Source organism: Corylus avellana, chromosome 6, assembly GCF_965113065.1.
Source record: "Corylus avellana chromosome 6, dhCorAvel1.hap1.2, whole genome shotgun sequence".
Classification (NCBI taxonomy): Eukaryota; Viridiplantae; Streptophyta; class Magnoliopsida; order Fagales; family Betulaceae; genus Corylus; species Corylus avellana.
In genome coordinates, this window is record NC_142495.1 from 22768060 (window position 1) to 22794291 (window position 26232).

Consider the following 26232-nt stretch of genomic DNA (forward strand, 5'->3'; position numbering starts at 1 on the left):
ATTTTTTTATATATTTATATCTCTTCTTTTTCTTAAGAATTAAGAAAGACTTAAACAAAAAATAATAATTAAAATAGAAATGTGTAAAAAATTTGATGTTTGGTTTATTTTAAAACGTGGCTTTCTAAAAAAAAAAAAAGTTTTTCTCATAAATTCAACTTTTATTTGAAGAGCTCACTTTAAATACTCTTAGATGAATATTCATTAGAGCATCTCTAGCAATAGTGCCTATTTTAGCTATTCAAAGCACCCTTTTTTTAAAAAAAAAAAAAAAAAATTATTTTAACTACTAATTTTCAAGACAAATTTCAACCGCTTATCTATTCAACTTTCTATTTTCTTTAAATATTATTTTTATTGTTGGTTAAGGGAGAAGGAGATGGAGAGAGGAAAAAAAACTAGAGAAATGATTAAAATAATTGTATAACGTGCTACAGACTACAGTAAACTTTCATACGTAAAAGTTAATTGTAATAAAATTTTTAGAATGACAATTCTACTGAAGATGAAAAAAGGCTGATGTTCTAATCTATTTAGATTTTATTAGTCTTTTAGAGCATTTGTTGGAGATGTTCTTCTAATTGTTGGGGCACTTGAAAAAAAGATACATTATTATTATTATTATTATTTTGACATTTATTATAGTATTTTTGGCTAATATGGCATATTTAGATCAGTTAATTTTTTATTTATTTTTTTTATATGTTCGTTAAAAAAGATGAGAGAGATTCGAATTAGTAAAATCCGTATTAAATTCTACCCGATTGAGCTGATTGAGCCGTGAGGACAATAGTGAGTTTTAGATGGAAGAACGTTAAATAGTTTGTCGAAAAATCCTTGTATCTTCACAAGTGAGCAGGGTAGAGCTTTTCCTTAAAAAAAAGTGACAATAAGAAGTGCTGCGATTCACAGTCGAAAGCAATGGCGGCTTGTCTTCAACTCAACGCCAAGTCTTTAAGATCCTATTTCCCACTCAACTCCGTGTTTGTGTCCAAACAGTCCCCCAAACCGGGTCGGATCAGGTGCGCCACCTCCACACCCTCCAAACGCTACACCATCACTCTGCTTCCCGGCGATGGCATCGGCCCCGAGATCATCTCCGTCGCCACCAACGTCCTCAAGCTCGCCGGCTCTCTCGAAGGTCTTTCAGTTCCCTCTAATGTATTTTATTTTTTCGAAATTTTAGAAATTGTTCGTTTTGTTTGTGTTTGGTTGCGGAGAAAAGAAACTGAAAGAAAATGAAAGAAAGGAAAAGAAAAACTACGGATTTCCGTGGATTTGCGTTTCCTACATAATGAGGCTCAATTGTTATTGACAGCATTGAAAGTTTTAGGAATTTTCATTTTCATTTTCATCAAATGGATGTAAATTTTGCGAAAGCAATTGTTTTGGGCTTAATTAAGTGGAGTAGCTTGTTTAATTATAATTCATAATGTAGGACTTTTTTCTTTTCCTACATTTTCTCACTTATTCTAAGAGAGTGTATACTTTGAAGGGTTTAGGGTTTAGTAATAAGATTCGATTATTTTAATAATTTTATTTAAATACGTATATCAGGGATTGAATTTAAGTTCCAAGAGATGCCTGTGGGTGGAGCTGCGTTGGATTTGATTGGAGTTCCATTACCAGAGGAGACCCTTTCAACCGCAAAGCAATCCGATGCGGTTTTGCTCGGAGCAATTGGAGGGTAGTGTCAGTGTGTCCATGTATATATAATTGTATATATGCATATGAACTTTGACTTTTTTTGCAAGTGGTGCAATTATTTAATTAATCCAATGTTTCTTTTTGATGTTAAGGTATGCGTGGGATAAAAATGAAAAACACTTGAAGCCAGAGACTGGGTTGCTTCAGCTTAGGGCTGGCCTTAAGGTGTTTGCGAATTTGAGGCCTGCAACTGTTTTACCTCAGGTAATAATATTTCTTCTAATGCAAAATTTATTGGAAATGGGTGATAGTGATGGGAAAGAAACCTGATGATTATAGGGATCTTATCACATAGTGAAGTTTTGAAAGTAACAGCGTCTGTTCTGCACACAGGAAGAGTTAAGAAAATTCACAGGAATTAACATATAATAAACTTTATGTTAGTGAATAAAATCTCTACTATAATCCTTTGTTCCACAGTCTCGGGCTATTTACAACTAACCAATTTAGAATTCTCAGATGTACTGATACTAGCAAGGACATTTTTGATGCTGTCAGTTGCAAAGTAAGTTATACTGACTGATGTCTAAGGGATTAGTAGAAAACAGTTCACAAGCTTTTTTTTTCTGGAAGAATCTCACGTGTGTTTCCAGAAATAATGAATGATGGAATAAAGATGGAAGTTCATAAATCCATATGATCTGTAGTGATGTAGAAGTCTAAAGTTCCACTTGAGGAGGAATCAGTTGAGATGTTATATTCTTCGCACCATTTGCTGTAAGTGGCTCGTCATTCAATGTTTCCAAAGTCTTATTCTGTAAGCCACATCTCTAAATATCCTTGGTCTGTAGGAGATTGAGGCAATGATATAAGCTGCAGTAGAGAATCAAACTTTTCTTTCATTCAAGCTGGATTTAGATGTCTGTTGATCATATGACATGCTGAAAAAGAAAAAGATTGAGGTTTATAAGTTAATGAACAGCGTGAATCTTGGTTTGTTTTTTTTAAAAAAAAAAAAAAAAAATTGTTTTTAACATTTTTAATTAATTTTAGATTTTTTAAACTATTGATTTGGTGTCTCAGTGGTTGATTTGCTGCAGTTATGAGTGTCACATGCTTGTCATAATGGTTTTATTACGAAAAGCATACACATATATAGAATAGTTCTTGAAAGAAAACTCACATTCTTGCTTGATGCTGAAGAAGCCAGCAGGACAAGCATAATCTTGGAATTAGTTTAAATTTTTCACTTTTTAAAATGATGGTTTATGCGTATTAAAATTGCATTATGATTTCTAATTGACTGCTTTATTTCAGATGTATACATTATAAAACTGTCGTTTTATTTTGTTTACTCATTTCAGTTAGTGGATGCTTCAACCTTGAAGAAAGAGGTTGCTGAAGGTGTTGATCTAATGGTTGTAAGAGAGCTTACTGGAGGTCAGTATACATTGAATGGAATAGAAGTGCATAGGTACTGTGAATGGTTTTTCTTCTTGTAGTAATCATGTACTCTGTAATTTTCTTCTTGAACTAGGTATTTATTTCGGAAAGCCCAGGGGTTTTGGCAAGAATGAAAATGGTGAAGAAATTGGCTTCAATACAGAGGTGTATGCCACCTATGAGGTAGTTCTCTGGCACAACTTCGTTTTCTAGCATTGGACAGATGCCATTGATTGTTTTCAGTTTTCTAGCTTTCATGATTTTTGTTCTTTTTCTCTTGTATACTTCCTATATACTTGGGTTGCCCATTTTGCGCTTTGTAATGAATTCCACTTATCAAAAAACAAAACTTTGTTTACTAGTCATCTTCTATGTTACTCACATCCTATCAGTTTCTGCCCATTCTAGCACAAAACAAGGTCTTGCAAGATTCAATGGTTTTTAATCTTCTTTGTTGGCATCACCTTTATAGAAGTATTTAGTTATAAGCCATTGCATTCGGGTTGTGACATTTGTATTAACGTTTCAACCAAAGCCAACTGGAGCTGATATCCTGATATCAATTTAAATTTCTCCGACTGGTAAATACATGAAATTTTGTCTTGTTTATCATTATAGACCATATATGTTTACTTGGTAAGGAAGAATCAAGAAGAAATAGACAAGAGTGTCTCTGTTATGGCTGACTTACAAATGTAAGAGGATATGAACCCATAAGATTATTTTGGCATGCAAGATCTTTAACAATAAATCGATTGTATCAAATTGAATGAACCAAAACTAGTAATGAGGCATACAGAGGAAACTAGAGGATCAGGGGAATTTCTTTTTAGGAAGGGTCAGGGAAATTTTTTCAACTATGTCTCCTTCAAATTTGGGTATGGGTCCCACATTTGTTTTTGGCACGATGTTTGGTGCAAAGAAGCAGCTCTCAAGCCTTCATTCCTAGAGCTTAATCAATAGCTCAGGACAAAGAGGTCTTAGTGTCGGATTACATGGATTCATCTAGTACTTATTGGAATTCGAGTTTCATTTGGGCAGTCCAGGAGTTGGGGCTGGAATCGCTCGTCTCTTTCCTCAACCTATTATATTCCTCAAAAACCCATCGGGGGTGGTGGATAGAATGTTGTGGACCCTAGCTAAAAATCAAGCTTTAAAGTGAAGAGCTATTATATCACCTTATGGGCTATAGAGCCTTGTTTGTTCCCCTGGAAAAGTGTTAGGACGGTCAAGGCCCCTCCCCATATTGCGTTCTTCACTTGGACAGTAGCTATGGGTAGAATCCTTACAATTGACAATCTTGGAAGGCAGGGTTTTACTCTTGTGAATTGGTGTTGCCTTTGCAAAAAGAATGAGATCATAAAATCACTTCCTTATCCACTGTGAGTACACTAGTGATCTTTGGCTCTTAGTTCTCAACACATTCGGTGTTTCGTGGGCTATGCCTAACAATGTCCAAGAGTTCACTATTGGAAGATTCAAGGACAGGGACACTCACAAGAGGCTATATGGAAAGTTATCCTGTGCTTTTAATGTGGAGCATTTGGAGAGAAAGAAATCGGCACCTCTTTGAGGACTGCGAGTCTAATGTGCTATGTTTAAAATCTTCTTTTTTGAGATATCTCTTACACTGGGCTGTAGTCTATGTTCCTAATTTCGCCTCTTCAAATCTTGTAGATCTTGTTAACTATCTAGATTTTAGATGCCTTTAGGGTTGTTATCTTTCTTGTATACTCTTTTTGTACGAGAGCTTTGCCTTTTCTCTTAATAAATTATTATTCATGAAAAAAACTAGGAATGAGGCATACGCCTGACACAGGGTGTTTAATATCCAAAAAGAAAGAGAACAAGAAGGACATTAGGGATTTTATCATTATGAAGAAATATGGCATAGTTGGAGATTTTCAAGTATTGTATTTGTAAGTCTTGAGACTTCTCAATTTTCAAGATGTTCTGCTCCAAACAAAATAACAGGACATTAGGGATTTTATCATTATGAATAAATATGGCATTCAAATCCTTAACATGATTTTGTGCTGCATACTATTTTTCGGTGGCCTATCAGTATGGACAGGAATCCAAGTTAGTTTTCTGAGATGTCTTTCTCCCTGTCTTGTCCTATATAATTAATAATTTTGTATGATGGAAGTAAGTGGTTTTTGAATGTAAAGAGTTTACATGCCAGATTGATCGCATTGCTCGTGTTGCATTTGAGACTGCTCGGAAGCGGCATGGAAAACTCTGCTCTGTTGACAAAGCAAATGTGTTGGAGGTACTTTTGTACTGATATAACTTTCGGTTTCTTTGCCTTGTTATGTATTTTAAGGTGTTCTTTGACAATGTTCTCTTTTTTTTTTTTTTGTTACAATTCATGTCCTAGAGTATCATATGACAAATGACTATGGCTCCCTCGTAGAGTGACTAAAGCTAAAGTGCCAAAAACATATCATTCATTCCCATAATACTGTGGGATTGTTGCTCCTTCTAGCTAGGTGTCACTTCTTGTTATACTTAGGGGCACCTTACGCTTTTAATTATATATGTTGATTACTTATCAAAAACAATAATAATGTGGGATTGTAAGCTTTCATTTTAATAGGGTATTTTGTGTCCTATGATAGTGGTCTGGAGGACTGTTAACTAAGTGTCCAGCAGGAGAATTTTTCTTATTTCTTTACGGGTGGACTGTAGATCAGAGGTCTCGGTCTCATTTGATCACTTTGTCAATCAATCAGTAATTCAATCTTAGTTGAAACAAATGAGATCTAGACTAATGTTTTGAAAAAACTAAACAGGCTTTATTTTTTATTTTCTTGGGCTTTGAAAGTTGAGAACTAGATGACTCTGAAATACTACACAGATAGTTTTTGTGAAACACTGAAATTTATTTAAAATGTTCATGGCTCAATTAGTTTATGCTATCCTCTTGCGTTGTGGTTGTATACTTGCTTAACCCCGAAGCCATGATTTGGGGATTAAAAAGGATAGGCATACATATGGTATTATGTGGCTATTACATACAGATTATGGACATGGTTTCCTGTTATTCTTTATGTATTATATACAATTTATGGACATGAACCCCAGTGTCAGCTTTGTACTTGAATCTGACATTCCCGAAATGGCAAACAAAGTAGATTGTAATCAAGATACTATTTCGTTGTTTTCTCAACCTTGACATGTCTACTAGTAATGGTGTGTCAGATGGCAAAGAAGGTTCAAATTTGTGTGTCCTTGTCATGCAAAAATCAATTATATCATTTATAAATTAATGAAAAGGAAACTAATAGAATGAAAATGAATTAACTACTTCAGAAGCATAATAAGTGAATTCTAGAGTTACGGAAAAATATGCTACAACATCATTAATGTGTACTGATCAATGAATTTTCAGGCATCGATCCTTTGGAGGAATAGAGTTACGGCAATAGCCTCAGAATATCCCGATGTTGAACTCTCGCACATGTATGTTGACAATGCCGCTATGCAGCTTGTTCGGAATCCAAAGCAGGTTTGAAACAGATTTGCATAACCTTTCTCTTCATTTTACATCCGACTCTGGAAAATTCAGCTGAGAAGGGAAGTGAACTTCCTGTGCCCCATTGACGAGAAATGCGAGCCTGACAATGACTATGAAAATTGCAGTTTGATACGATTGTGACAAACAACATATTTGGTGATATTTTGTCCGATGAGGCTTCAATGATTACTGGAAGTATTGGGATGCTTCCATCTGCTAGTCTTGGTGAATCGGTATGACAAATCCTTTTGTTTCTCTTTGTTATCATTTTTGGTATTAATTGGAAAGAAATTCTTGTAATGCCTTTGATATATTTATGAAAGAAGTTGAAATAATTTCATCATATGATGACATTGAATTTGTCATTGGCTCAGGGACCTGGACTCTTCGAACCAATACATGGTTCTGCTCCTGATATTGCTGGACAGGTTGGTTGGCCTACAAATCAAGTTTATATTCTTTTGACAATTACATGCATTTTCACCGAGAGTATCCTGATTTAATATGCAGGATAAGGCCAACCCATTAGCAACAGTGCTCAGTGCTGCCATGCTTTTAAAATATGGTCTAGGGGAAGAAGATGCTGCCAAGAGAATTGAGGCTGCGGTCCTGGATACTTTGAGTAGGGGGTATCGAACGGGTGACATACACTCAGCTGGAAATGTATGTTCATTTTCTTTTTGGCAAAATTTTTCGCTGATCCCTTTCATTTTCCTTCATAGAAGAGATTTAAAACTTAATATTCTGTTTGATTTTGGTGGGAGAAAATTTATGAAATGTGATAAACTTCAAATGGTTATTTATTTCCTTATTGAGTACTTGCCCACAGCCCTCCCCAAATTATTCTAAATTCTTCAGTTTTTGTTTTGTTGTATCATACATAAACTGGCTGGTAACGATTTAATAGAATATCCTGCTCAGTTAACCAGCACACTATATGTTTATAGTTTAAATCATGATGATGATATAGAAATTATGTTTAAAAATCTTTGATGGAGCTTCATGTATGCATGATTGGTGCCTTTAGTAGTTACTGTCATTATCAATCCAAGGTAGTATAATTATTGTAATTGATTGATTAATGGCTAACACTTACTTATTCTACAGAAGTTGGTAGGATGCAAGGAAATGGGTGAAGAGGTACTGAAGTCAGTGGACTCCCAAGTTCCTGCTCCGGTATGAACTGAAACTAGATTAGCGTAACAACAAAGGGGGGCTCATTGTGCATCAACTATTGTTTAGGTATTCCCGGAGTCTCCTCAATAATGGAGTTGAAAGACTCGTTTTATTTCTCATCCAGTTTTGTGACTCCAATATGGTTATTTCAAGTGCTTCAAGAGTAGTTTGAATTGTTGGACAGAAGAGATGGTTGTACCAAAACCTGCAGATTGTGTAATCACCATTTTATGCTATTGTCTAGCGATCCCTTTAAATTTTCAGTGCTTGGTTAATATTTTCTAGGAATTTGGAAGCCTAAATTGTAGATTACTCTTTTTAGTTTCTTTATGCCTGGGTTGCATTGTTTCTTATTCTTATCTGAGAGGCAGTTGAAATTGTTTGAGCTTAAGAAGTGTCATAATTTGGCGTACAGTAATGATACCAACCAACTGTTGTTCTTTGAGAATATGCTCCCATACAGTTTTTGTTACATCTTTTGACACATTTTGAAACGCTTCAAAATTCATAAAAGAGTTGTATGCATAATGAGATAAGCTAACACTTTGCGCCAACCATGCTTGGTCATTCCAAGCTAAGGCAGTCATATACTCCCTTGGAAGTGACCAATAATAAGCTAAAAAATAATACTATTTAGTAGAATCTTATATATTGAAATGGCGTAGTAGTAAAAATTAGTTTTTGATTTTTTTTTTTCTTTTAGTGCTAATTATCACTGCCACATCATTAAAATGTATAGGAATAGTTCTATTTAATAGATTCTTGTATAATTATTATACAACTAAATGACATAGTAATAAAAATCAACTCTTGAATTAGTACTCGATTTTTTTTTTTTTTTTTTTTTTCAAATGATGATTTAAAGGCTGATTTTTACTATTATTTTAGACTATTATATAGCAGTTGTACAAGATTTTACCAAATAGCATTACTCATTGTATAACATATGCTACTCATAGTTATAATTATTATGCTATGCATCTTGTAACATGTTCTGCTATTACTAGAGGCATCTAAAATGTACATTACGTTGAGACGAATTTTTTTTTTTTTTTTTTTTTAATTATTATGGCAATAGAAGAACCAAACATTAAACATTACAGAAAACAAAAACAGGAAGAAATAGATTTTTAAAAAAAGAAAAGCAAATCAACGGAAATACATAATTTAGACCGTGTCGATCTGACTAATAATTAGCATCTCACTACTCAAGAAAGAGACATTAAAGGTGGAAGTCGGGTGGAAAATGTAGCTGATAGAAATAGTAGTTGCGGCCCATGATGAGAGTCGAGTATTAACTAGACTACTCTATAAAGCTAGTCATAACTTATCTTATGACTAGCTTTTGAGAGACTATGAGGTATATTTATAATAAGTAATGACTCTCCTTGAGTGATAAGTCTAAAGCTTACCTAGATCGGATTATGTTGAATATCATATCCAAATTTGGGTTATTTGAAACATCAAAATGATTCTTTGAAAAGGAGCAAGGGCCCTTGGATCTACAATAGAAGATCCATGGTAACGCATGTGACTCACGCACACCAAGGCAAAAGCGTGGCACATTCGCCGAGACAATAGCCATAAGGTCGAAGAAAGTAAGTGGAGAAGAGGTAAGTGAACGACAGAAATGGGTGAAAAGATGCATAAACTCCGAGCAACAAGACAAAAGAAGTAAAGGCAATAACAAATAAACATTGGTCATTATCTTAAAGTAATGATTAAGTGATTAAATTTACCTCTTTCTATCAGCTTAAGCTTTTGAGATAAATGGTAATTTAACATGGTATTAGACAAAAAAATCTTGTAATCGAACCTTGATTCTATCAAATTACATATTCCCCTATCTTCCTCCCATTCAACTTTTTGAAAATCAACTATTGTATTTATTTATTATTATTTTTTTTTTATAAGTAACTATTGTATTTATTAGTTTGTCTTCAAAATTTCTGATTTCAGACGAGAATTCTATGGCTGAGTCATAAATAACTCTTCTCTTTGTACATAAAATAAAATAAATAATAATAATAATAAACCTTCTTGTGTAAAATAACATTATTCTTCTCTTTAATACTCGGTAGTCGGTACCTTCCAGCTACACACAGAAAAAGAAAAAAGCTTCTGCGGTTCCTGCTACATTTCTGTTGAAGACTAATAACTTTCTCTCTCAAACACCATGTCGACGAGTTCCAGCTCGGTAACCGCCGGACCTTCAAACGAAGACGAGTTCCGGTCACCGGCAGTGATGATCTCCGGAGATTCCACCACTCCCTCCTCTTCTTCTTCACTTTCCGGCTTAACCCAAGCCTTTCCTTTCTCCTCTGGGAACCCTAGGATCGAGGAGACCCGCGGCGTCATGCACCTCTTCCGCGACGACGCCGTTTCCTCCCCCTCGTCCTCCGATCTCCCCGTAAGCCCATACTCTCTCCTCCGACCCGACGTCGTTTCGTTATTTCTGAAATTAGCCTCATATTTCCATATTTTCCCCTAGAAAGAAAGGACTCGTTTAGAAATTTATGCTGCAAATATTGAAATCATAAGGAATCAGATAATGAAGTTGCTTTTGTTAAAATTAAAGAATTATTATTATTATTATTTTTGTATATCAGCGGTGAATTACAGGTTGAAAGAAATATGGCTTTGAAATATTTCTCTGCTAATAATTCTTGGACAGAATATTGATAGAGAACTTTTAGAAAATTTGATCTCGGAAGCCAATGCTTTGCTGAGACTGATTGAATTGTAGTCTTGGAGTCTTCACTTTCCCACGCTACACTTTCTAAAGAATCAGAAAAACCATTGTAGAAACTCAAATGTTTTAGAGCCTAGAATTTGAGTTTTAGTTAAATCAGTTTTCTGCACAAAATTTGTTTAGAACTTGATTTGTTATGTGAATTTGTATTGAAGTGTGTTGTTTTAGAAGGCCTAGAAGTTGTTTGGAACTTCAAGATTTGTTGAGGTTGATGTTCGTTTTGCTCATTAGGTGGAAAGGAAACCTCTTGTTTGCGTGCTTGGAGTGCCGAATTACATGACATATGCGGATTTCTGCCAGTTTTGTGGTTCATTCATTGATCACATCTTAGAAATGCGGATTGTCAGGTTCAAATTCGGCAGTGCAAGCTTATGTTGTGTTTTGTTGTTTTATTAGTTATGCTCATTGAATTTCATCTTCGTGTTGTTGTCTATATTTTTGAGGTTTCAGAAATGATGGAATGGAGGACCGGTACAGTATTTTAATCAGGTTTGACAGTCAGGAATCCACCGATAATTTCTACAAGCATTTCAACGGGAGGCGATTCTCATCCCTAGAGGTTTGGTGTGCTTTTAATAAGTGTTGTATCTTCTACTGAGTTGGCAATTTATATATAACTGTCAGCAAATAATGGGTCAGAGAAACCATTTTAACCATAATAATGCTATTATTGATTATTGTTTTTTTCTTTTTAACTCAAGTATAGGTAGAGGTTTGCCGTGTGCGTTTCACCATGGATGTGCAGTACACGGGCTCAATCGAACATGCACATGGATCTGCCGCAAGTTCAACTGACCAACCCACATGTCCGGTCTGTCTTGGTATGTAACTCTTTTTTATTCAATCTTTTTTTTTTTTCTTTTCTTTTTGTGTATGGGGAAGTGGATTCATCGTTTTGATCTCCATTCAGAACTTGAAGAGTACCTAGCTGGCTAAGCCTTTGTATTTAGGTAACAAAATTCTTATAAAAAGGTGTTGGTTTAAGGCACCATATTTTCTTTCTAGTAATTCCTTAAAAGGAATAATGTGAAGAATTTGCAGCATGAAATCTGGGGGCTTTTAATTTTTTACTAAATCCTGATTCTTTTGTTTAAAAACATGTTGCACAAGTTGATCATTGCAAGAACAAAGTCAAAAATGTTGAAACTCCATTGTCTGTCCTAAACATACTAAATTTATATTGTGATGCTTGATACTCAATTATTTTGGGAGAGTGTGCCCAAACTAACATCTTTAATGGATGCCTGGTTTGAATAGTTTCTTTTGCTGTTTTGTGGTAGAACATTAATTGAATTATGAAATTGGCATTTGTCTTGTGGAAATAATCCAGTGACAGCACTTTATACTGTCTCAGAATAGGTTGGGTATTTTCCTTTCTGGATTGTCCCAAAACATGTATAGTTTTCAAAGCATTTATCATTTGACTTCTCATATGGCCCTTAAATTTGAATCCACATTTTTTACAAATTTGAAGCAACCTTTCTAATTTCACCTGTGTGCATTTGAGGAAGATTATTATGTTTATTTTGTTTCATTAAAGAATGTGTTATTTGCAAACTCATTCAAAGCTTATCAAGTAATTTGTAGCTATATATATTCCTAACTAATAAATGAATTCCTTTTGAGTGGCCCTACCTTGGAGGGGTTTCTTGTCATCAAAAAAAAAAAATCCCCTCAATAGAAGTCTGGTTGCAACAGTAACTTTTTTGAAAAGTTTAATAGATTATGTGACAGATTAACCTTTCTGACATTTCTTACAAAAGAAACCTTGCTGAAATTTGACCTTGTTGGTATCTGGTGGTACTGGTTCCTCATTTACAAGTATATGAAACTATATTCAAGAATTTTCTTGGTTGTGGATTGCTTGCAATTGTTTCTTACACTTTACATCCTTAAATCTATTCATTTTCTTGTATTTTTTGTTTTTAATTTTTAAAGTATACAGGTTTTATTTATATTTGTACAATGGCATTATCAGCAGAACACTGTAACTATATTGAAGTGAAAATTGCTTGTGTAGGATGGTGGCCTGTTTTTAACATTTTCTTTCTGCTTGGATTCTTCTTATTTGTGACTGATTTTGCAGAGAGATTAGACCAAGATATGAGTGGCATTCTCACAACTATCTGCAATCATTCTTTTCATTGCTCTTGTATTTCAATGTGGACGGATTCTTCTTGTCCGGTAAGTTATTCATTAGTGGTTGCAAATTCTCAGGTGTGTGCATGTGCATTTGTCCTGGACATACATCCTAGGGCAATGTCTAGAATTGAAAGAGCAGGAGGGCGATTTCACCCTAATTTATTGTTGAAGTTTAGGGCTTATTTATATGGGTCTTGCTAACACAATCCAGATTAGGGGAGACTAACTTCCTTGACATTTTATTTATATGGGTCTTGCTAACACACGTTTAGATGATTTTCCAAAGAAAATGTTGTGGCTTCTTTTAAAAGTTTTCTATTGACTGGAGAAGGGGGCAATCCTACAAGCTTTGCCTTGATGCAACCATTATCAATTGTCTTCAAATCACTTTTTGTGTCTACCACAACCTCTGAAAGCTCCACAACTAATCACTACCAATTGCTATTGTCAACTCTATTTGGATCCCACCCCAAACAATAACATCTTTTTTTTGGGTCATACCTGATGCAGACATGAAAGAATAGTCTAGTTGCTGTCTCTCGAGTGATTTTCAATTTTGATAACTTAGAAGATTTCATATGTAGCACAAACCTGCAAAGTCCAGTTGAAGCAAGTATGGTTTTATAAGTCTAGTCATCAGTATTCTAGGTTTAAATCAGTTCTTAATTTGAGATTTTATTGTACAAGTTATAGTTAGCTCTGCAATGAAGGGCAGATAATTTATTCTGTATCTACTGTGAATTGAGGGTATTTTGTACATTGAGGGCAGATAATTTGGGACATACTTCTTGTGGGCGCCTTACGCTTTTAATGATATTTTGATTACTTAAAAATAAAAAGAATCTTGTAGAAGATTCTAAGTAACTTGTTTTTATTTGCTTTGAGTGCATTTTAGTCTTAATTGGGTTTATTAGGCCTTCGATTATCTAGTCAAATTAGGAATACCAATGCTACTAGTACAAGAAAGAGTCCTCATATACTAGTGCCCAGTGTACTCAAAGAATTCAGAGATTTTGATTAATGGAATATTGGGAGATTTGAGTTTTATGACGAGAGTGTCTAAAGTGTTTTTCTCTCTGTCTCTTCTTTTCTCCTTCGTGCACTACTACTACTCACATTATTCACGTCAGTTTTCATAGAGCCTCTGAAGAGCAGAACAATTCTCTCTTTTCTTCCTTTGCAACTGCAAATGAGGCCTTTTTCCATACCTTTCAAAATCCTAGAACCCTATATATTTTCGCTACCTGTTAACCAGCAAATAACCCATAAAACCTTGTTCTTCTCATGAGGATATGTTCCCAGCTGGTCATCTACCCACCTGCAGCCCCTGTTATGTGGCATGCAATGAATAGGATAATACTTATAAAGTGAGAACCATAAAGATCAATGTCTTATAGTTGAAAATTGATTTTGTTGGATTTGAAGTTTTTATACCCCCAAATACAAAGATAGTGATTAAAGTATCATGTGACTTAATGTCGTAATGTACAGTTTACCTTCAAGATCATATTTTAAGTATGGGAGCTCATCGTCTTATGAGCTCAGAAATCTAATGCATGGTTGATGTTTTCTATAAACCTTTTTTATTCAGTTCACTTTGCGAGCTTGATTGTAATGATTTTGCTAATTGCTTAGCTTCACCTTTATGTATTAGTGAGTTTATCAACACTTTGTATTTGCTCTCTTATGTGAAGTATTAAAAGGTATTAATCTTCTTTGGAATATAACTAATTTTGTATCAAAGTGCTTGCTAGTACGGAAAGCTTTAAAGGCTTAGTGCACCTAGGCTTGCTTGGGCCAGGACTTGGTTAAGCTTTTGGCTAGACTTTTTATTGTCATAATGGTTCATTTCTCTCTTTTCAGCTGGGTACAGTAATACTGTAACTGCTTAGGAAAGAACTGCTCCTGTCAAAAATTTACAGAGTAGTTTTTTGGAAGTTTATGATCTTGGCTTCCACATTTCAGGTTTGCCGGTATTGTCAGCAGCAGCCTGAAAAATCAATATGTTTTGTTTGTCAAACTTCTGAGAATCTCTGGATTTGTGTTATCTGTGGCTTTGTTGGCTGTGGGAGGTAATTACATTTTTTTCCCCTTGTGATGTTTTTCCTTTTAGAAAAAAATATCTAATTTCCCCTTCTTGTAATAGGTATAAAGGAAAACATGCCATAATACACTGGAAGGAAACACAGCATTGCTATTCTCTTGAATTAGAAACACAACGAGTATGGGATTATGTGGGTGACAACTATGTTCACCGACTAATTCAATCCAAAACTGATGGAAAGTTGGTCGAGTTGAATGCCCATTGCGTGCATGCTAATGATGGGTGTGGAAATTGTGAATGCAAAGATTCTGGACTTAGTGAGACCCTTTTGAACAGTAAAGTTGAAGCTGTATGAAATTCTTTGATCTTAAAATATCTTTTGATTTCAGTGCTACTATGTTCCGTGTAATTTGAAATACTCTCATTATTAAATGTTTGTGCAGATTGTTAATGAGTACAATGAATTGCTTGCCACTCAACTTGACAACCAAAAATTAGTAAGTGCATTCTTATATATTAGTTACTACATGAGTTCTCATCTAAATTTTTTGGAGCTTGAGATTCATTTTAACATCATTGCAATTCTTCCCAAATTGCTTTGCTTAATCCGTAAGTAATAGATACGGTAGATACTCTTAAATATTTGGATTTCTTTCTTCTTCTTCTTCTTTTAATTCCTAAGCTGAATATTAAAGATTAGTAACCCTTGTTTTTCATCATAGTACTTTGAGTCCTTACTGCAAGACGTCAAAGAAGAAACTGAAAGGGAAATTTCTAAAGCTGTGGACAAGGCTGTCGCTCAAAAACTGCAGAAGATACAGGTCAAGCTGGATAGATGTGTTAAAGAAAAAGAAATTCTTGAAGATGTAAGTATTAACCTCTTCTGCTCCTGAGCCTAGCTTATCAAGAATCTAATGTTCATTGTTTGTTATTGGGTAAAGAAATAAGTGATCAGATGACATAACTTGTCTTATTTTTAGTTTTATCTCCTGGCTAGCGATTTGTATTAATTAAATCTTCTTGTCTGCGTGCAGCTTAATGAGAATCTGTTGAAAAATCAGGAGATTTGGAAAGAAAAGATACTTGCAATAGAAGAAAGGTAAGTGACACAAAGTGATGCTTGGCAAATATACTTGAAGAGTGTGAATTTATTTATTCTAAACTTTGCACCGTCCCAAAGATTCAGTGGCATGAGTGGTGTAAGCTATTCTGTATTGACTAGGATTAAGCAGATTGTAAATTTCCCGTTTATGCTCTATCCCTTCTATGTGGGCTTGTATGCCTTCAATGGCTACAATAGGTGTCTGGATGTCCCATTGAATTTGAAACGCTGCATTTTGTTTAATGGGAACTATGTACAAGAATAATGTTTTAAGGCTCAAAAATTTGAGTTTTCTTAAAACAGCAGGTGTAATGCTGTTTCAGCATATGAATGATATATAAAAGAATAATGTTACTTTCATATTCATTTATCATACTCATGTCACACCGGCTGACATGGGTGTGATAAATGGGTGTAAAGTGTAGCATTACTCTATATAAAATGCTTGGAAGGAACTAGTTTTAAGGATGATTCTGTTTTGCATCCATGCCACTGTCCGCAAAACACATTGGAGCTTTTCAGCTTCTCTCTTCCTTTTCCCTAGGAATTCATAGACTGCCACTAATTTTGTAGATACCTGACTAATATGACAATGAAAGGTGCTCACCCTTTGCTCTAATACCTTTTTGTTTTTTACAGAGGAAAAAAGGGTTTGAAACTGAAAGATGATAAAATATGTGACTTGGAAGAACAGGTGACACATAATTTCCAAATTTGTTTTCACCAATGTATGTGACCAATAAACACATGTATCTGAACTAATTGGAGGTCTTTGTTTTCCATTTATTTTTGCAGCTTAGAGTACTGATGGTGTTCCTCGAAGCTGGGAAGACAATGGAGGACTTATCGCTGTCAAATGAAATTAAGGATGGAACTGTTTTGCCCACAGAAATAGAGTCCTCTTCGAGTAATGGCACTAAGGTAGGGTAATAAAGCTCTTCCATGGAAACCACATGCTGCTTCTGTTAAGCTTGTTCTGTATCAGGTTGGTGCCTATGTATACCCTATGTTTTATCTGATTGGCAAGTTGTGTGTATGATTAACACCAGCATTCTTTCAAAAATTGTAAATTCTGATGTTGTTGTACATATCTTTACTGAAATTTGGGTTAGAAAAAGAGGAGGTGGGAAGAAAAGTGGGGGTGGGGGTTTGGGGAATAGAGCAAGAGAATGATTTTAGATTCTCCAATATTGTTTACATGACAATTAAACTTGGTTAAAACATTTACAAATCTTCAGGTTTCAGAATTATGTGTAAAGTGCTACACATCATAATTCAGTTTTATATGTTACACAATATATATTCAAATTCAATAGTTTAGCTTTAATTAATTTGAAAAAAGTTGAGTAAATATGAATGAATTATCGCAGCTTTGCAAGTGACTAATCTGTCATCTATAAGATAAAAAACTTCATTCTATTCGGATGTGGTGTAAAATCCTTTTTGTTATAGCTTCCAATAGAAGGCTAACACCTCAGCTTTTCTCACAAATAACCAAGTACACATCCACACACAATCAAAGCAATGGGTTTCTCTTTCTCAATTGAATGCAGGAGCCAGGAACGACGGCCACCTTCAACCATCAAAGCAAAGGTTTAAACTTCTTTTGGTTCGGAGAATTATAAAAGACGAAGAGAAGGAAGATAAAAAAAAAAAAATGGAATTTCCCATAACCCAAACAAACAAAAAGAAAAAAAAAAAAAAATCCACAGAATCCCAGAAAAACAAACCAACAAAACAAATCAAAGAATCCCAAAAATTCAAAGAGAAATTTCGAAGAAAACACAAAGAAAAGGTTCAAAGAAACAAACCTCGTACTCCCAGTCTCTAAAGGAATGTCAATGACTTAATCCTGTGGATGCGAAGAATGTTCCTGAAGAAGGAATGTGAGTTTTCCAAGAAAGAACAAAAATAAATTAAGAATATGTTTGGGATTGCGGTTTTAATAGGTGTGATTTTAAAATTTTCGTTTTTAAAATTGTATTTTTTAAATCGCTGCTTTTTAAAATTACAAAAACGTTTGGTAAAACATGTCAAAAGAAGTTTAAACCTTTGGTTTAATGGTTGAAGGTGACCGTCGTTCTTGGCTCCTGCATTCAATTGAGAAGGAGAAGTCGACTAATTTAAAGATTTAAAAAATAAAAAAATAAAAATAAATTGAACTTCAAACATTATTAGGTCAAAACGTTTTTCCCATTATTATTATTATTATTTTGTTATTATAATTAAATTTTAAAAATCCCCTCAAAGAAACGTTTCGGAAAAGAACAGTAAAAAATAAGAAGAATAATAATAATAATAAGGTAAAAAAGGTCAAGGAAAGAAATGTGTAATATATTGGACCAACATATTTAGCTAAGAAGCATCTAGAACTACATACAGCCCCAAATCAACTAAGAACTACGAACAATATAGTCGTGTATTTATATAAAAGCAAATTCAGTATAATGTGAATCTAATCAAGCCAACAAAAATAAAAGAAATCAGAACGAAATTTTACCTTTAATTTCCATTTAGACCTTTATCCACGACCATATCTACCATTTGTCACAATCTATACTACGTGAGCCCAATTTACAATCAGTATATACTCTTAAAATGAATCTATTTAAACTTAAATGTAAATCATATAAATTAGATAATCCTCTTTTCTAGGCATTAACAGAAAAGTTTATAATCAGCATAAACTAGGTACAAAATATAATATTATTATATTATAAAGTAAACCATACCTTACCAATGACTCCTAAATCTAACAACCAATCAACTGAAATTATTCCAAACTCCTTTGTAGTGAAATTTCCATGTCACTTGTACGTAAAAGTGCTTACATACTACTTTCTACCAAAATGATTATATATATATAAAGCAATTAGCAAGTCAAGATATAAAACAAAACAAATGACCTCCTAACAGTTCAATAAAAGATGTTGGGGCAAAACATGGAGAAAATAATACGTGAATAGTGACTCAATGATTAAAAAAAAAAATTAAAACAAAAAAAGTTGATCAATGTGAAAAATGGAGGAATCCTATGGAAATTATGCTCTTATCAAATATTTTTGGTGAATTATCTTTTTATGCTATATTAGGGGCTAGTTCATTTCCCTATGAGTTACGTCAATATAAAGAATACTTGAAATTATATTTTTATCTCATAACTATTTTATAATGCTGGCATGACAGTCCTAATTAACACTTAGATCAGTGATGGTTAAAAAAAAAAAAAAACCAAGGATTAATTGGAATTGCCACCTTAGCCTGGGACGAAACCACCTTATGCCGCCCCCACCCAAAAAAAAAAAGTTTTAATTCCGTTCTTGAACTTAACATTGTATGATAGTTATGAAATAATAGTATAGTTTCTAGTATTACTATTGCAAGGAAATAACGTTATTGGACTTACAGAAAATGGAAATCATATACAATTGGAGAGGCCATAAGAAAATCAATAAAGAGCTGCATGGACATCATGCATATATATATGACATTGCAACAAACCATTAATGAAGAGGTTCATTCAGGTTTGTGCTCAAATGAATCGCAGAATAGAGAAAAATCAAGGGAAAAGAACTACACTTTTGATTTAATAAATTTGTTTTTCTTACTCTTAGTGTTGAAATATATAATAATATGAAAAAAGAGAGCAGAAATAGAGAGAGAGAGAGAGAGAGAGATACATCTTTATTATTGAAGTATGATTCTGAATAATACAATAAGAGAATTTCATTTAAAACCAAAACACAGCCAATTAAACATCAGCTGAAACCGGCTTAACACGCCTTCACACAAGGCAGAAAACCAAAAAATAGCTACATTCTGCAGAACAAAAAAACCAACCTAAACCTAATTATATAGAGAATATTCTAAAAAATTCTTAACACTGAGCTACAGTCCTGGAGCTAGCTAGCTTGAAAAGTTATATTTAAATATAAGCCATTTGTATTAATTAAATAGGAAATTCTTAACTTGTTTTTACAGATCACGACAGTTCACATTAATTAGTGCATATGGGGAATACAACTATATATTATCTGACATCTTCACCGTAACTAACTAGATATTATCCAGTTTATTTGAAATGGATAGGATCCTAATTCAACAAGAATAGGAGCTCATTCATTTGAACGGAAGAGTATCCAATTAGTTATATTTTTTAAGGGTATTTTTGCTTTTTTTTTTTCTTTTTTTTTTAAAAAAGGGAAATTATATCTAAAATCCTTAGGTAAACGTGATTTTTTAAAAAACTCCCTGGGTATTTTTTTTTGAAAATTTAGTCCCTGGGTAACTCGAAACTACTAGAAAACTCCCTACCGTCAATTTTTGTTAACTTCCGTTAGTCTACTCAAAACTCACCGTTTTATCTGATTAAAATATTATTTTTTTATTAATTTAATTAAAAAAATTCAATCTTAAAAAATAAAAAATAAAAAATAAAATAAAATAAAAATAAAAAAAATTGAAGGGTGGCCCCCAACCCCTATGGGGTGGCCACAAGCCACCCCAGGGGTGGTTCGCCCACCCCTGGGGTGGCTCGAGCCACCCCATGGGTGGTTTGGGGTGGCTTGCGGCCACCCCATAGGGGTTGGGGGGGGTGGCCAGGGGTGGCACCCACCCTTCAAATTTTTTTTTTTTTTAAGATTGAATTTTTTTAATTAAATTAATAAAAAAAATAATATTTTAATCAGATAAAACAGTGAGTTTTGAGTAGACTAACGGAAGTTAACAAAAATTGACGGTAGGGAGTTTTCTAGTAGTTTCGAGTTACCCAATGACTAAATTTCCAAAAAAAAATACCCAGAGAGTTTTTTTAAAAAGCGCGTTTACCTAAGGATTTTAGATATAATTTCCCTAAAAAAAACTTTTTTAGGGGACAAAAATTAATATAACTAACTGAATATTTTCTGGTTCATTTGAATTGAAGATGATCCTAATCATGTAGAGACGGGTAACTAGATCCTAATTAATCGAAGAATATCCAGTTAGTTATATTTAATAGGTATTTTTGTCATTTTACTATTTGAGTGACAAAAATACCCTTAAAAATATAATTAATTGGATATTCTCAACTTCAACGGATCCTAATTGACTCAAATACAGACTGGGGTGGGTTTTGAAAATTGTTAATAAATGTACTTTAAATTTTGCATTTAAGCTAAAGGATTTTAGTTTGGCCCCGGTTCTATAAGAAAGTAGTGGAAGACCAACAGTTTTTCAAGATTACAATTTAAAACCGAACGTCTGAACCATTGACAAATCTCAAATATATTCTTTGGCCCCCTATTGTAATATATTTTTTATTCATATTTTACCCCTGTAAATAAAAATTCATAGTTCCGTCCCTGAACACATGCTAATTAAGGAGTTAGAGCTACTGGAAAATTGGAACAGGATCCCTACAATTTTTAAAATATTTGAAAGAACGCGTTTTTAGGAATAGTTAAGAGAATTATCTTAAAAGAAATTAAAATATTCTCATTTCCAACAATTATTGAAGATGAGTTATGCGATTCAATTGGCACTACTAGCCTACTAGGCATGGTGCAAGAATATATACTTGCATGGTTGTGGTTCCTTGCTTTGGGTGGTGTTTCTCAGCCAACGTTACGGTAGATTTACGTTTTTAATATTAAAAGCATAAAAAAAAAATATTTAGTATTAAAAAATATTAATTTTTAGAATTAAAAACACCTTAAATATATTTTAACGTTACGGTAGATTTTTTAGTATTGAAATTAAACATAAAAAAATAATAATTAAAAGTTACATGATATTTCACTACCGTATAACGCTTGGAAACATAAAATCTAACTATCTAAGGACCTAAAATTCGAGAATAGTTTAATAATTATGCCCTAATTAACACATCCCATCAAGACACCCATATATGTATGGTAATAGGTTGGTAATTATCTGGCAACAGCGTATAGCGATATATTTACATATATAGATAATATTACTTTTCTTGCTCAAGAAGCAAATTCTACAAACCGCATTGCTCAAGGAAAATAGACATTTAATTTTACTATTTTTTTTTCGTATTTTTAATAATTTTAAAGGCAATTTTGGAAGTTAAAAGAAAAAAATAGTCAAGTTACTAAAAAGCTATATACTTTTGGCCTGTTTGAAATTGTGGAATCTAAAAGTGTTTTTAACACTCAAAAAGTTCGTTTAAAGAAAAAAGTATTAAAGTGCTTTTAATGGTTCAAAAAGTTAAAAAAAAGTTCAAAATACACTTTTGGTAAAAGCTTAAAAATGTAGCTTTTTTTTAAAAGCTCTTTTTGACTTAAAAGCTCTATTTTTCAAACGCAATTCCAACTAAACACTTTGTTAAAATATGCAGAGCTCAATAAGCAGTGTATAAGTTGATTAATTAATTGGAGCCCAAGGGTTTCTCTTGTTTAATAGGATTTGATTTCGTAGCTCGTTTCGTGGAAGGAAACACGAACACCTTTTTAGTTCAAACTCTGCAAATATTTCTCTATATAAACACTCCTTATTCTCAATCTCTCTGATATCATCAGTACTCACAACAACAAAAAAAAAGGAAAAAAAAAAAAAAAATCTCTCCGAGACAAAAAAGCAAACATGTGGTGGAAAGTAGCTGGTCCGTCGGAGTACCTGGCGATCACCGGATGGGGCATCGACGACATACGCCTGGAGAAGAAGGCATGGGTCCTGCCGGGGCAGAGGTGCTCTCGCTTCGACGTGTCTCCGGTGAACTACACCTTCGAGGTGGAGGCCATGTCCGACGAGAAGCTCCCTTTCATCCTCCCTGCCGTGTTTACCATCGGTCCACGTGTGGATGACATGAACAGCCTCCTCTTGTACGCGAAGCTAATCTCCCCATACGACAAGCACTCCGACCACGTCAACGAGCTTGTCCGGGGAGTCATCGAGGGCGAGACACGTGTGCTAGCCGCCGGCATGACCATGGAGGAAATCTTCAAGGGTACCAAGACGTTCAAGAAAGAGGTATTCGAAAAGGTTCAGCTTGAGCTCAATCAGTTTGGCCTTCTCATCTACAACGCCAACGTCAAACAGCTCGTCGATGTGCGCGGCCATGAATATTTCTCATACCTTGGTCAGAAAACCCAGATGGAGGCTGCCAATCAAGCCAAGGTACGGTACTCAAACTCTCCTTTATTTATGTATATTGATCAAATCAATTTTCTAATACATAATTCAAATTTAATCTTTTTTTTTTTAATGAATTAACTTATTTTATCATCTATATATATATATATATATGAAACAACATGCAAAACCAAACTCTTTTTCAAACAGTAATATTATTTTGGAGTATCTTCACTTTGGACCTCTTTAAATTAACACGCGATTTGAGAAGTTCTCAAATTTTAAAACTTCTCAATTTGAACCCCTAAATTTGTCCAAAAGAGTTTGGAATCCCTGATTTCCCTCGGAGATAGATTTAGCATCCCTGATCTTTTTAAAAAACTTTTTTTTTTTTATTTGAAATTAAGAGTAATTTAGAATTTTATAAAAAAGTCTTATTGTCTCACTTTTAATATTTAAAATCTGACGGAATGATTCAAATTAATTGAGAGGTTTTGAAATTTGGGCTTCTCAAATCTCTTAGTAATTTAGGATATAAAATGAAGTTACCCCTATTATTTTTCTTAAAAAATTTTACGGCTCCTATATTATTTTCCCTGTTTTTTTTACTTTGATCCTAAATTTTTATTAGTTCACAGTTCAATTCTATGTTCACATAAATCACAACCAATGATAACTTTCTAAGAAATTTCACTTATCCCTATTTTGATTGCTTTTGCAATTTTCCTTCAAAGTTTAATCTCACCCTTTCCATAATGGTTTTTTTTTTTTTTTTTTTTAACAGGTAAAATAACTATTATACCCTATAAAATTTATGAAATTACAAAATTACTCTTTAAGTAATAATTATTTTTTAACAAAAAAACAAAAAAAAAACCCAGAAAATACAATATTTTCAAAAGTAGGAGTTTGATGATTATTGAGTGTGGTTACAGATTGATGTTTCGGAGGCGAAGAAGAAGGGTGAGATCGGAGCAAAGTTGCGGGAAGGTCTAACGACACAAAACGCTGCGAAAATTGACGCGGAGACGAAGATCATATCGACTCAGAGGCAAGGAGAATCCCAGAAGGAGGAAATTAAAGTTAGGACTGATGTGGAAATATTTAAGAACCAGAAGGAAGGTGAAAGGGCCCAATCCAATGCTGAGTTGGCCACTAGGAATGCCAGCTGGGCCCAGGCTTCCGAGCTGGCACAGGTGGAGGCCAAAAAGGCTGTGGCCTTAAGGGAGGCTGAGTTGCAGTGCCAACTCGAGACGAAGAACGCGCTGACTCAGACCGAGAAACTCAAGGCCAACATGCTCAGCAAGGCTTCTGTTGAGTACGAAATCAAGGTATATATATATCTGCACTAGTTTTGCTTTTGCTTCTTCCTGTCGTTTCATAATTGATGTGGCACTATTTTTTTTTTTTTTTTTTGTAATTTTTTTCAAATGTTTTTTTTTTTTTAGTTTTAATATTGAAATAAATTAATGCATTATTTTTGGTCAATCTAAATTAGAGTTTTGACAAAATTGGATCATATAATCTGTCATCATTAACGTGCTAAATGGAGGTGGTCGAACCACTCCTTAACCTTATGGGTGATTTGATTGGCCACCCTTTCTGAGCGTCTAGACCTCTCTCATGGTCATTAAGAGTGGTTCGGCCTCTCTTATGCAAGCTAGGCATGCTTCTCCTTCTAATACAAGAATTCCCATGACAAGAAATTGGTTGTTAATACACAAAACATTGATTCATGAATTTCATATATATGTATAGGTGCAAGAGGCAAATTGGGAGTTGTACAATAAGCAAAGAGCAGCAGATGCAGTCCTTTATGAGCAACAAAAAGCTGCAGAGGCACAGAAGGCAAGCGCAGACGCCAACTTTTATGCTCGCCAGCAAGTCGCCAACAGTGAGCTATATGCGAAGAAGAAAGAGGCAGAAGGTATCAGTGCACTCGCGCATGCTGAAGGCATTTACTTGAACACCCTTTTGGAAAAGCTTGGAGGAAATTACGCCGCCCTAAGGGACTACATGATGATCAACAAGAACATGTTCCAGGAAATTGCCAGGATCAATGCGCAGGCAGTGAACGGATTGCAGCCCAAGATTAGCATTTGGTCCAACGGAAAAGCCGGCGAAGACGGTGCAAATGGGGCGATGAATGGCATCGCCGATATATACAGCACGCTGCCGCCATTGCTGAAGACTGTGCATGAGCAGACTGGGATGCTGCCACCTTCTTGGCTGGGCACATTGAGTGATGTTACTCCTAGGTCTAATTAAGATGTTTGGTTTTTAAGGTAGTGTGGAAATAATAGTCGAATAAAAATTACTTAATTAGCTTGTTGAGCGTACGTAGGGTAAATGTTTTTTGCTTTGCTTCTAATTTTTGCTGACATTATCAGTTTTTGGTACTTTCAGTACACTTAATTATATGGTACTTTAATTTGTTCTGTTTAATTTCTCTTCTGATATAATTTGCTGTTTCATTATTAGTGCTTTAACAGTGATATAATTTGTTGTTTCAAGTATACTTAGCCCCTCAACTACTGTCATTTTTGTAATTATACCACCAAATTTTAAAAAGTAAATATTTAAGCTTCTCAAATTATCATCCTGTATCAAATAAGCCACTCCATTTTTTATTAAAATGGACGGAAAAGAGGTCATGTTACCTCCTTTGAATATCTCTTACCAAAATATCCTTAAAAATTATTAAAAATAAATAAATAAAATGAAATAAAAATACTCAATTTTTTATTTTATTTTATTTTTTTTAAGCCCCTTTCATCTGGATGTTAATATAAAGCCACAACTTTTGTTAGGATGACAAAAACTAGGAATTTTGTGTTGGAAAAGTAGTTTTCTTTTGAGTTATATATATAGTAAAGTATTCTGTAGTTCGTATATTTTTGACTTTTGTTGTCTATAAAATATGAATAATGTCTCAATCAGCTGAGACCACACCTCATAAAGTACAGGTCACTAGTTTGAATCTCTATCCTCCCTCTTGTGCGGACATGTCAAAATATATATATATATATATATATGAGTAATCGTATAGTTGTGTTCTATTGTTATTGATAGCTTTTCATGAATTTGTAACATTTATATTTAATGTTCTTTTTGGGCTTGAGCTATACTCCATTGGTGACATTTTGTTTAGTTAATTCCCATGCCATGCTACCTTAGTTTTGAAATTTTGTTGTTGAGGATTTACATATATATTGTTAAATCATCATTTATTATAAAAGCTTAAGTCAATAATAAATAATTAATTTTATAATTTAATTAATATTTTAATACTCCCCACGTAAGCTATTTTAATTGAAACGATAAACTGT

The 26232-nt window shown here is 33.9% G+C and overlaps 3 protein-coding genes across 3 annotated transcripts; all 3 read left to right on the forward strand.

Annotated features, from left to right (window-relative positions):
* Window positions 1-768: 768 nt before the first annotated feature.
* On the forward strand, window positions 769-8116 carry LOC132187386 (3-isopropylmalate dehydrogenase 2, chloroplastic). Its single transcript, XM_059601680.2, has 11 exons — window positions 769-1141; window positions 1558-1687; window positions 1800-1911; window positions 3012-3087; window positions 3185-3273; window positions 5276-5362; window positions 6485-6601; window positions 6736-6843; window positions 6985-7038; window positions 7121-7273; window positions 7718-8116. The coding sequence occupies exons 1-11, from the start codon at window positions 922-924 to the stop codon at window positions 7790-7792; spliced, it is 1221 nt and encodes a 406-aa protein (XP_059457663.2). The 5' UTR covers window positions 769-921; the 3' UTR covers window positions 7793-8116.
* Window positions 8117-9880: 1764 nt separating this feature from the next.
* On the forward strand, window positions 9881-17076 carry BRIZ2 (zinc finger (C3HC4-type RING finger) family protein). Its single transcript, XM_059603035.2, has 12 exons — window positions 9881-10196; window positions 10770-10885; window positions 10989-11097; window positions 11245-11359; window positions 12625-12722; window positions 14646-14752; window positions 14827-15073; window positions 15168-15221; window positions 15447-15590; window positions 15759-15823; window positions 16466-16520; window positions 16622-17076. Exons 1-12 carry the CDS (start codon window positions 9963-9965, stop codon window positions 16754-16756), a joined length of 1479 nt encoding a protein of 492 aa, XP_059459018.1. The 5' UTR covers window positions 9881-9962; the 3' UTR covers window positions 16757-17076.
* Window positions 17077-22324: 5248 nt separating this feature from the next.
* On the forward strand, window positions 22325-25274 carry LOC132188324 (flotillin-like protein 3). Its single transcript, XM_059602748.2, has 3 exons — window positions 22325-22948; window positions 23839-24234; window positions 24662-25274. The coding sequence occupies exons 1-3, from the start codon at window positions 22415-22417 to the stop codon at window positions 25169-25171; spliced, it is 1440 nt and encodes a 479-aa protein (XP_059458731.2). The 5' UTR covers window positions 22325-22414; the 3' UTR covers window positions 25172-25274.
* Window positions 25275-26232: the final 958 nt, after the last annotated feature.

Coding starts and splice junctions, on each gene's coding strand:
- LOC132187386 (XM_059601680.2), top strand. CDS start 922: ATGGCGGCTTGTCTTCAACTCAACGCCAAGTCTTTAAGATCCTATTTC. Junction 1,142..1,557: donor GCTCGCCGGCTCTCTCGAAG/GTCTTTCAGTTC, acceptor TACGTATATCAG/GGATTGAATTTAAGTTCCAA. Junction 3,274..5,275: donor AGGTGTATGCCACCTATGAG/GTAGTTCTCTGG, acceptor TTTACATGCCAG/ATTGATCGCATTGCTCGTGT.
- BRIZ2 (XM_059603035.2), top strand. CDS start 9,963: ATGTCGACGAGTTCCAGCTCGGTAACCGCCGGACCTTCAAACGAAGAC. Junction 14,753..14,826: donor GGCTTTGTTGGCTGTGGGAG/GTAATTACATTT, acceptor TTCTTGTAATAG/GTATAAAGGAAAACATGCCA. Junction 15,824..16,465: donor ATACTTGCAATAGAAGAAAG/GTAAGTGACACA, acceptor TGTTTTTTACAG/AGGAAAAAAGGGTTTGAAAC.
- LOC132188324 (XM_059602748.2), top strand. CDS start 22,415: ATGTGGTGGAAAGTAGCTGGTCCGTCGGAGTACCTGGCGATCACCGGA. Junction 22,949..23,838: donor AGGCTGCCAATCAAGCCAAG/GTACGGTACTCA, acceptor GTGTGGTTACAG/ATTGATGTTTCGGAGGCGAA. Junction 24,235..24,661: donor CTGTTGAGTACGAAATCAAG/GTATATATATAT, acceptor ATATATGTATAG/GTGCAAGAGGCAAATTGGGA.